The sequence below is a fragment of the Sardina pilchardus genome, chromosome 11 (assembly GCF_963854185.1).
Source record: "Sardina pilchardus chromosome 11, fSarPil1.1, whole genome shotgun sequence".
Classification (NCBI taxonomy): Eukaryota; Metazoa; Chordata; class Actinopteri; order Clupeiformes; family Clupeidae; genus Sardina; species Sardina pilchardus.
The window spans coordinates 13,451,895-13,464,131 of record NC_085004.1 but is presented as its reverse complement, the minus strand read 5'-3'; the positions used below and the strand labels follow the sequence as shown (position 1 = coordinate 13,464,131).

Sequence of the window (12,237 nt, the reverse complement as noted above, 5' to 3'; positions counted from 1 at the left end):
TTAGCCATTTCTGTTTTCTTGTATTTAAAGCACATAGAAGGACCTCTGTGTATGAAATGTGCCATATAAATCAAGTTGACTTGACTTGACTGCTAAGATCAATCAAGATTCACCACTGCAGACGAATCAACAGACTCACTTCACTTATTCACTTATTTATTTGCTGAACTCACATCTTTTATTCTCTTACTTCTCCAGTGTGTATGTAAATCAAGTGAATTCAAATTATATAAAAATAATACGAGCAATGTTGCTTCAGGGGCATGGGGAGTTTGTTGTTTGATTGGCTGTTGAGCTGACATACAGTACAATCTTTCACTATTGATCAAAGACTATAGCCTACATCATGATAAGGGTGTAACAGTACACAAAAATCACGATTCATGTACAATGCGTTGGTTTTGAATTCACGGTTTGGTTAATTTTCAGCACAAAGAGCCTCTACTCCTAGCCTAACATTCACTGACAATATTGCTGATGCTGAACACATATTCAGTAACATTCACTGACAATATTGCTGATGCTGAACACATATTCAGGAATAGTGTTTTGAAAAGGTCTCAAATGTTTTTTTTAGCATGAACGTGTGGGAACTCTAATTTGAAACATGGCCCACACGCAAAAAAAGCTTTCCGTTGATCACTGTATAATATTTACTGAATATTCTGTGAATAATTTATACCCGTAATTCTTGAAGGTGTCAGATTCTTCACCAATGAATAACTGAATTAAATGTTCCTCTGTACTTTGTTATGTCAAACATGCTTAGGTAAAATTGCATAGTTTATAATACATGTATTTTGGTTCCATACATATACACTTGAAAAGACTGGAACATGTGATTGAGAATGAGCCTTGTATTATGAAAGTTTAATGTTGGGTAATATTATTATGATAAATACATACATCAAACTTCATTTCTGCTAAAACATAATAATAATTAAAAAAGTGACACAAATTGGCACACACAATCAAAATATACAGTGAGGACAGAAAAATAAAGACTGACACTGACCATGGTGGCAGATAAAGGCTTAATCATTTTCAAAACTTTGGTTTGAAGGGATCCCTTGACAACATTTTTTAAAAAATGTAAGAATACAGCAGAGTTGGCACTTCAGTTAGTTAAATCCTGAATATACAAAAGCTCCATTTTGATTACTGATATGTTCAAAGTAACAGTGCCAAAACACCAGTAATAATATGACTGAAATTTTGAAAAGCTTGCATAGTTTGGATCAAGTCATGGTTTAAGGGAGCTATAGTGATTTAAGGCAGTTCATCTTAGGTCCAGGGAAAACATGCTGTATTTGACCACACAATTGTGTGTGAGTTTGTGAGTAAACAAAAATGATTTTACACTACATCAACTAACAAGTACCTCTTTTGTTGCCACAAGTATCCCAACATATACAGTACATTCACAAGTTAGAGTGCTCCAAAGCAGGATCTTCAGTTTGCTTATGCCTACGATGCTGTGAAATGATTAACTGCAGTGGTTTTAGCTCATAATGTTTAGCAGACCATAATGAGTTCTAACTTGACATGCATCACAATAACAATAGCATTAAAAAAATGATATCTTGTTAATATTCTTCTTCCTCACCTCCAACTATAAGGCATAGTAGTCAATAAAATGCTAACATTATTTAATTTGAAATGATGCTCAGTGAAATATCCCTCTACATGCTGTACCTCATCACCTTCAGTATGGCTCTGCCTTCAGACTTCGGTACAGACAACATGTGAATATCATACCTATTATCTGTCAGATTGAGAGAGAGAGAGAGAGAGAGAGAGAGAGAAATGAGTGAGCCTGAATGCACATGTTCAAAAAACAATTTGTGATCCAATGTTAAACACATTTGGGCCCTAATGTAAATGATGAGCAAAGTGCAAAGTCACTCAAAGTGTCTACTAGCGCGTCAAATACAACTTGTGGCATGTGGGAGCATTTAGCTGATGTTTGAGCATTGGGATGTTGCTCATGATATTAAAGGCGCTCTAAGTCATGTTACACACAGTTTCTAAGATAAAACATTTTTGTCATGGCCCCAGCTGTGGTGCGACTGGCTGGGGCACCTGCACCGCACGCTGGCGACTTGGGTTCGATTCCCACCCCGTGGTCCTTTCTGGATCCCATCCCAACGCTCTCTCCCACTCGCTTCCTGTCTCTCTCTCTACTACTCTATCATTAAAGGCAGAAAAGCCCCCCCCCCTCCCAAAAAAAAAAATATATATATATTTTAAAGTTTAATTGTCACATAGAGCAAACACTTCCTCACAATCTACTACCTGTCCCCTGATTACACTGTAACAAAAACACAGTCCCTGTAGACAGCCCAGGCTCCAAAAATGTCAACAATAGGACCATGAAACATAAACTGTTCCAGTCAATAACCGACGAGATGCACGTTCATGTCAGTTTCAGTTGCACGGGAGGAAGGGGGAGGGAGGGGCAGGCTAGCTCTGAAACATTATCAGAAGCGACGTTACCCAATCCTGCTTAGAGAACCTTTCAACTAGCAAATAGATTTTGGATTGATATAAATTAGCTTTAGTTGGACTCTAAACTTTGTACTTTACTCACCATTTAACTCAGGACCCAATGTTTTTTATTAGCAATAGTCATAATATCTCACAAGAGACTAAATCATAATTGATATAGCTGTAATGAATTGCGCAATAATAAGCAAACACTCATAGTCAGCCACCATTGTAATAACAACATAAGCTTTTTGTACTTGAGATGTCATCTCCATGGGAACTGCTGGCTACCACAATGACACTTACTTGTACACATGCGATGCCAACTCCTACAGCACCTATGATCTTTAGGTGGTCCAGGATAAAGTTCTCCAGCTTTGTTATGCATCCACCCTTCAAACAGATAATGCAGACGTTATGGCATGTCAGCCAGTCTTTTGGCATTAAACAACTACATTACTATATGTTTATGTTTCCATGCCGTGCTCAGTGTTGCGGTCTCAATGATATAGACTAAACCCACAAATGGCTTTCACATATTTCAGTCTTACCTCGACCTTATAGATATTTGAGGGATGGTCTCTTCTCCCGCACCCATCGGTCTCGGTTTTGCAGCAGCTGTCGGGCACCAATCGCCCTTTAGCATCATCAGAGCGGATCCACTCACTGGCACTCCAGTCTGAGGAACTGTTGCTGCCACAGCATTTGAACTGTGACCACAAAGAGAAGGTGAGTGTTCATGCAACCGATGCAGCAGCAACAGCAGTAGCAACAACACCAACAACAACAAAAATGCATTATACTAGAAAAGCACTCGGAGAGCGCAGACCTCATAACCCCCTCCTGGATCAAGACGGTGATGTGGATCACTCCCAAAATAAAGGTAATAAAGCTTGTCATGGCACCCAAAGTGCTTTACAGTAAAGGGGGAAACTCAGTAACCACCACCAATGCGTCACACCTACCTGTGTGACAGCAGCCATCCTTATTACCTCCGCCAAGGAGGCTATGTTTTCATCAGGGTCTGTCTGTCTGTCTGTCTGTCTGTCTGTCTGTCTGTCTGTCTGTCTGTCTGTCTGTCTGTCTGTCTGTCTGTCTGTCTGTCTGTCTGTCTGTCTGTCTGTCAGCAAGATAACTCAAAAAGTTGTTGATGGATTTCGATGAAATTCAAGGAAGGTCAGAAATTTTGGGAGTGATTCGTATCACCGTCTCAATTCAGGAGATGGTTACAGTATGTTCTCTCTTGGCGGGGCTCTGAGGTCTCTGAGTGCTTTTCTAGTTCTAGAATGCTGCATCCACTGACATTTATTCAGTTTTCCCCAGTGGAATGCCATTTCTACTGTGCTAAGAGAATTCTCAAAGTTGCATTAGCAACCCTCCCTTGCTCACCTCCTGCTGGAGTTTATTCACAGCGTCCGTGATGTGCTTCTCGTTCTTTTGTTTGTACTTCTGAACCATGGTCTCTCTCAGGTTCTCCTTTAGCTCCACATTCAACTGTGGAATAAAAAAAGGTGATATATAGTTATAGTTGAAGGTTAAACGTTTAATGGTTATAGTCAGATACTTGTTCACAATCAATCACAAACTCACAGATTTAACGGTATCAAATGCAGTTTTTTGGTTACTACCCACCCCCCCCCCCCCCCCCCCCAAGTGCAGAATTTTTATTTTACACAAACTGTCCTAAATACCACTCATGTCTCACCCTCTCACCTTCAAAGAGCCATGTCAACACTGAGAAGGTATAATATTAGCAGGGTAAATATTGTACACTCCAGTCCCGTTACAATTCCATGATGTCACACAAATAGTATAAGCTATTTGCCATAAAGAGATTTGTGATTCTCCAGGGAATTACAGCAAAAGCAAGTTGTCATGACATCAATATGATGATGTCATTTGGCATCTTTTTGAGCAATGTTGCTTGGCAATCACATGACTGGTTCCATCAGACGATTCGGATTTTGCCTTCTGATGATTAATGTAGATGATTAAAATTGGGAATGTGGCCCAACAACACTCAAGAACTTTGCAGAAGAACATGACATGGAAGGAGTTGCCTTGTGCATCATCAGCTTTAGTGGGCTGGGCAAAGTCACAACAGACCAGCTGAACGGGGTATCACAAGAATAGAGTGCACTTCAATATTTCTCCAGCAGGGGGTGTCATAGCATAAAAGGGCTCAATGGTGAAGCCTGCTAGTAAATGGGGTTTTCTCCAATTCATTCAGATACTGCCACACAGACAAACTGCAGGGACAGAGTTGACTAATGTTTAATATCTGAGCATGGTTTTGTCTTGATTGAATAATACTGATGTGTCTGAAATTCATTATTCACTTCAGCAACATTGAGTTTGCTGGTGGAAGTGAATGGATGAATGTAGCAACATAATGCTCTGTTTAATAGTGTAAAGTATGCCAACCAGCATGATTATATTCACTTATATAGTTAAAAGAAAAACTCTGATGATGCATCGCATACATATGAATGTGCCTGAAAATGAATACTGTCATTGCATATTCTGATTCATAGTTCTGCTCATCCTAGTAACATTAGGAGCACATTGAGCTGACTCTCTCCAATGTCATCCACAATTATTTCCATATATACATATTTGAGGGTATGACAGTTTGCCTGATAAGTTTAATCCTGATGCATGTAGGACTTGACTCCATTTTCACCCTTCCCTTCTGACATAAAAAGCACAATGACTTGTTTCACTAATTACAGTCCATGAAACACAAGCACATACCTGTTGGTAGTAGACATAAGCCAAAACTCCAGCAAGGACTTCCAGCAGGAAGATGAACAGCAACAAAACAAAATACTAAATTGGGAAGACAACAAGAAGCAAGAATTATGTTAGAACAAGTACTCATTGTTTAAAACAATGCACAAAATAACAATTCTTTGACTCTTCCTAAGACATCCTGATTAATTTTTTTGATCAAAAAGCAAATGTTGCTTCAGTAGCCTACAACTGAGCCAGTCAGAGCTAATGCAAGTCTGGCCAGTTGCCATCATGCCGAGATCCTGCACAGGAAACATAAAGCTGAGTCAGAGCCTCTAATGGGATTACGTACGGCCCTGCCTCAGCCCAGCCCGAATAAATCACAGCTGAGCAGGGCTCGCTCTCAGGCCGCCCGGCCGCAACACCTGTTTGAGCAGCATTGAAATGGAAGCCTTCAGACACACTGCAGACGCATACCACCGCGAGCATGGACATGCCCTTGCTTACATGACCTCCCTACCACTGTGCCTACTGCAGTTCAAATTTCACAGATAGAAGGCAAGACTACACTACTTGACTGATAAGATTAGCAAAATCAAGCTCCTCTCAAGGAGATTGAAATTAAACAAATCCTTCCACAATATGTGGTACAGACAGCAGCTAAGATAGCAAAGACAATTGCCTGCCAATAGTTTAAAAGAAATCCTCATTTGCAATATAAATCCATGACCCCTTAAGACAATAAGGCTCTGAAGGAGAAACATTATAGAAGGACCCATAACAGCAGTTCTAGGTTTTTTCTGTCCATTCCATTCTGTGCATCAATCATCTCATCTTCTACTCTTTATTTGCAATTCAATCTCTTAAAGGGGCTTTATTCACACTCTTAAAGAGGCTTGCCATTATTCTTCTTAGCTGTGGTTTGTTCTTGAATTTCTCACTTTCTCAACAAGCACAGAGGTGCCTTCCAGCATTTTTCTCCACATTCTTTAACACAAGATCCATTGTTTTAGCTCAAAGGAATTTGATATTCAAGATACCGGTCCCATTCACACATAACCACATGCATTCATGCATTGTCTTTAGTCTTTTTGAGGGTTTTTCTCAATTTGGGTTGTCTCAAAATGGTTGCAGTGTTGTTAACTTGTGGAATTGCAGTATATTGGTAATTAAATGTATTATTTATAGGCATAATTTAGTCACATTAATCCGTTTGCATTCTGGTGCTGATGGAATGTCAGTGACTGATCCAGTTGGTCTGCTCTCTGACCCTGACAAGCGGGAGTTATCAGGGATGAGGAGGAGCTCATCTCTGTGCTCATTCCAAATGCACAATGAAAAGCGCTTCACACATTCCAACAAGAAGTCCCAATGCACAGACCTGAATAACTAATCAATGCGTTATGGACACAGCTGCTCGTTTTCGATGAAGGCAAAACAGCCAAAATGAAGGGGGAAAAGAGTGATACTGAAATCATATATTTTTTATGTCCAATGTCTTGACTATATTTTCTACATCTGATGATGGATTGAAAGCAAACACTGTCGGACTTCTTTGGGAAAATGTGCTTGGGTGATTCCAAACTCAATAGCAGCGTGCATTCCAAATCACTGATTTGAATTATTCTACATTATTTCAAACAACACTTACGATGTGTGTGTGTGTGTGTGTTTGCGTGTGTGTGTGTGTGTGTGTGTGTGTGTGTGCCTGTCTGTCTCACCATCCTCAGGAGCCCTTTCTGTTCTTTGAAGGTCGCGCAGCATCCCAGAACGCCTGTAATCATCACAATGATCCCTGCCACGATGAGAATGTAGGCCGAGACAGCATAGATCCTGGACGAGAGCAGGCTGATGTAGTCACTCTTCTCTGCCACTGTCCATATCCCTACTGCCATCACCGCACCCCCGGCCAGCTGGTAGTGGACAACAAATCACATCCTCATTCATTGCCCATAACTAACAGGGAAGCTACACCATGCAGGCGCGTAACTGAAGCGTTCCGTTCGCAACGCATAAAATCCATTTCAGATGACTGGTCAATTTTTTTTTTTTTTTTTTAATGTACGTGCCGCTATCACGTCTGATGTAGCTGCTTCCACTGATTATAGTGGAAGCTTGTTGCAGCAGACACAATGCGAACGGACCGCTTCAGTTGTGCGCCTGGTGTAGCTCTCTGCAAAGCTACATAGTATCTATAACAGTAGGATGACTTTCTTACAACTTGATTTATCATACATCTGAATGAAAAACAAAATACCATTTCAAAGAAATATCACAAGTTAATGAGAAAGATTTGAATATAAATGCTAGATAAGATTAACCAAATTCATCACATATACTGTCTAAATAAGTCTCATATTTCACATATCAGTTAACCTTCCCCTCAGGTAGAGCGAATGCAAGGGTTCAGAACTTCACTGGAAAATAAAGAGACCACACTCACCCAAAAAAGGAAATTGAAGGTGAACAGCAAGTACTTTAGACAGATTGTGCCACATTTTTCTTTCTTTTCATCGTAAGCCCCCATGCTGAAAGGAAAGACAGATAAACTGATTTTAGAAACCCAATGAATACAACAATGCAACCAAATCTGAGTTCTTCAACGCAACTCATTCTGATACTACACTCACTTTTAATACGGGGAATTAAAGGAGAACACCGGCCATCTTTAAAGTCATGCCCCCAGAATGCAGCACTGTAGCTATCTGACTGCTCTAGCTGTTGCTGCAGCAACTTGAGCTGGGTAGCGCTGATTGTATTCATTTTTTTCTTTTTCATTCCAACAGTACTGTAGGCTACAATACAATGGTCCCCCTCCGGACAATTGTATTACCCTATCCCACCCATAGTAGCATATTTATTTTGTAAATGTACATACTGTATTTATTCCTTTATTCTTATAGCTTACTGCCCTTATTCTTTTCCCCCCTGTTTTTTTATGTTATTGTTGAGTGTAGTACTTGAGTGCAAAAATTAACCGGAGACAAACTCCTTGTTTGTTAACACAATCCTGCCAATAAAGCTGATTCTGACTTGGTGACTTCGAGAAACAGAGATCTATGTGAAAAATGAGATTTCCCCTTTAAATCTCTGACATTGCTAATGTGCACCCATTGATGAACAGGTAGGATCATGACCTTTTTAGTCAGTTATTGACTAACTGGGTGCCGTCTAGCATATTCTTCCACTGCGTCGCGTTAACAAAAATCAGAGCCATGGTCTAGACCTGACTCAATTTCTGAGTAACAGTTTACTTTAGTAAGCTGAGGCAAAGAACATGTCCATGTGTGGTTTCTCCGTTTGCCATTTACCTGACTCATGCCCAAGGCACCAGGGGAGTGGCAGGTTTAAAATGACTAAGAAAAACACATGTAGCTTTTGTACACATCATTCATAACTCAGTCTCTGTATGGTTATCCGTTTTCCATTCCTGACAACTTCTGGACCGACAGGAATATGCTTATCAAAGGACTGAGCTGAGGGCAGATATACATTTGTGTAAATAAGTCTACTTATCGTGTTATCCTTTCTAGGTGTGTGTGGCAGAATGTCACCCTATGCCAGACAGTGAATCCACAGACTAAAAAGCCATCACCCTCAGGGTTCACATTTTCAACATCTGTGCTCATCCAAATCTAGTCCCTTCAAGGTGGATATTGTCTAACAGAAAGATCTGTGTGGTTCTTAGACATAGAAGGTATTTTACAACTGACTCATTCATTCATTACGTTATTTTCAGTATTGGTATTAAAGCTATACTGGTTGAACCCGCGTGCGCCATAGTCACACATAATAAGCGATGTGGCAGTTCAAATCCATTTATTCAATAATTTCCTTTAATATATTAGTATTAAATTAACAAGCAGTTTATAAGTCATTTATTATGACTATGTTTTTTTTTAACCATTTTATTCTATGTCAAGAGTAGGCTTCTACCACTGTGCTGCAGATGAAGGTTACTTTTAAAATGTATTCAACTAGAAAACAGAATACATGCCCTAAAATGTATTTTGTAACAGTCCGATAGATTGCTCAAAGTGATTTTATAATGTAAAAAAAAATGTATTGTGAATACTTTGGATTACATCAGCATTGTATTACAGTAATTTCCCGCAAATAAGTCACATTGTGTATAAGAAGCAGGACAGTGTTTTATTGAAGTTAAAAGAGACCATATCAACACCATATTAACTGCCCCCCTGTATTAACCTCATAGCTGAGGAAATTTAGCAAAATCAATGTATAAGCCGCGGCTAATGGGAAATTACGGTATATTTTATTAGCAGTGGATGAAGCAGTTATGGGAGGTTTTGTGAACTTGTAATACCCTAGTGTCAACAACCCAAAACCTGCTTTACAGTGAGGATTGTCATGACACTTGACACGTTATGTCAAAAAAAGAACAGTAATGCATTGTCTCTATAGGTTAAAGGGCAAATCTCAAACAAAGTATACACAGATAATGAATTTCAACAGCACACAAGGATTTACATGGCTTTTTACAGAACAATCTGTCAAGAAATGAGAACCTGTACTGACCTAAAAGATACTGGATGGATGTAGGCTAGGCCCTATATTGGCCGATGTCAGGGGTGCAATATGAAAGTGTATGATCGAAATCTGCAACTGTTTGTGCAATGTGTTTTCTATGTGCAATATTTCTCCTTATTTTGTAAGATGTACAGGTGTTTGTCAAGAGTTGATCAGATGAGTATTTGGAGTGTATAGGCCTATCAAGTAATATAAGCTGTGATGATTTGATTATTCTATTGTTTGTTAACACCACTAAGGGTGATCACGTGATCCTCGTAATACATTCACTGTTTTTTCATGTCTGAGGAAAGGCTAAAAGCCGAAACGTCACAACATGAAATGATCTATCAGGAGCATTATAAAGAGAGTTACTCATATTTTGTATTTCAAATACATAAGCCATACATGTCTTCAGTTACTTCCCAAGGACAGACAGGACAGGAAAATATCTGAGTTGACTTATTTGACTTCAACTCCTCAACACCCACACAACTGCATTTTGTTGTCTTTATACTTGTACTCTGCACAATGACAATAGGTGTTAAAATACCCAGCTCAAGTTTAATCTAATCTAAAACCTCAAACTTTCACATCACCTTGTAATACAGTTCTTAAACTGGTTAGGCTAAACAATTATGTTTGCAATAATGTATCTTCAGATCTGTTCATGTAGGAGATGCAGGTGCATGAGCATACTGTACACATAGTACCGGAACCGAGGAACAATAAACCATATGACTACAGATTCTGCAAAGACTTTCATGGCTGTACAGATACTAATATACTCAGTGACCTCTCTAAAGCTATATGTTCACCTCTTTTTAGTGTCTTTTCCATCTGGCCTATAGGCCTCACACATATGTGCTAGTTGAATGCTCCTCCTCTGCTGTTTGACTGTCAATTCAAAACAAACAGTTTTATTGTGTGAATGCTTCATTAAACTTGTGTTTACAAAGTCACAGTCAGGTCAAGATCTTCACAAGACAACTGACACACACGCAAAAATCTAAGATGAGTAAAACCATACCGAATTCTTAGCAAAATATTTGTGAACACTGAAACGGGATGTAGCCTAATATAGTTTAGGCTACTCAATTCCCTATAGGTTACAAGACCCAACTGCCATTTCACAAAACTCAGACAGGCCTTCCCAACCAAACCATAACAGAACTAGCCTGGCAAGTTCTATAAATGGCATAGAAAGACAAGTCTACTTTAAATTTTAAAGAAAGTGAAACAGTTCCAGATTGCAAAACCAATATCCCTCAGATCAGTGGAGTCGGACTGCCTACAACAAGCTACTTGCGGTTATGGGGTAGCCTAACATTCCATCCAAATAATAGCAAATATCCATTTAATTCATTGCAATGTCAACAATCAACTCAATATGCATGCAATGCAATAAGCTACGCTATGCTACACAGGGAAGTCCGCAAGGTGAGTTGATTAAGCAGCCGCGAGACAAAGGAAGTGTTGATGGATTTACGGTGGAATCGAATGGAGGGTCCCGGATAAATGTAACGTTCGTGTGTATGCCAACACTAACGTACATTGCGAGCAATTAATTGTCTCAGCATAATCCGAGTAAACTAGACTAAGCTGCATATCAAACGACCGCAACAGTGCCTGTTAACGTAACTATTGGCCTAAGCGTTACAATGTAACATTCCTATCTGAGTGGAAGGAAGAGCAATCCTACCTGCTGCAGAGATGTTGTTCAGAAACTTTTCCCTTTTTTGGGATGGGAAATGCAGAGTTAAAAGAGAAGACAGAGATATCCTAAGAGGCGACCACACGTTTCCGATAAAAAAAAAACAGTTTCAGTGGGTTCTCGCTGTAGTTTGGATAGAGATCCAACAATGTCGGAAAGGCTCCACCCTGTACACCTCTGTGCCTGTCTTCTGGGCAACCGCGGGGGGCTGTGTTCGTCTGGCGTACGAACGAGGAATTGCACTGTGGAAAAGCAAAGGTCCTTAGGGGATAAAAACACAGCATGCTTTGGGATAGGCTCTTACGTCGTTATTGGAGTCATTATACGCCCCAAAAGGATTCTTTAAAATAATAAAAATAAAAAGACTCCTGGTTAAGCCTGCCCCTCTCTTCAGTGAGAGTTAATATGAACTCAGGCATGTCATGCACATAATGTCTTTTCAGCATGCTTAACCCACTGATCTATAAAGAATAGATCAGTGGCTTAACCACTCCTGTGCTTTCTGTGATGGGCATTTGGCTACGTCTGCCCGTGAGCCTAGCCTATGCCCAGCAGGTAATTCATGGGTGCGACAGCGCACCCAATTTGTGCCAGCCTGGATACCCACAAGAGGGCACTTGCACCCAGTGCAGAGGCCACAACGGACAGAAAACCATGAGATGATTAAGATAACCCCTACAAGTGTGAACTATGTATGTGTGTGTGTGTGTGTGTGTGTGTGTGCGTGCGTATATATATTTATTTGTAGTTTATTAAATTAATGTAAAATTTGG

The 12,237-nt window shown here is 39.8% G+C and overlaps 1 protein-coding gene across 1 annotated transcript; it reads right to left on the bottom strand.

The window, feature by feature from the left end:
* Positions 1-849: 849 nt before the first annotated feature.
* On the bottom strand, positions 850-11,673 carry LOC134095514 (CD151 antigen-like). Its single transcript, XM_062549106.1, has 8 exons — positions 11,453-11,673; positions 7,664-7,748; positions 6,942-7,133; positions 5,242-5,316; positions 3,877-3,981; positions 3,039-3,197; positions 2,794-2,880; positions 850-1,765 (listed from the first exon to the last, which is right to left on the bottom strand). The coding sequence occupies exons 2-8, from the start codon at positions 7,745-7,747 to the stop codon at positions 1,706-1,708; spliced, it is 762 nt and encodes a 253-aa protein (XP_062405090.1). The 5' UTR covers position 7,748; positions 11,453-11,673; the 3' UTR covers positions 850-1,705.
* Between the last annotated feature and the right edge of the window lie 564 nt (positions 11,674-12,237).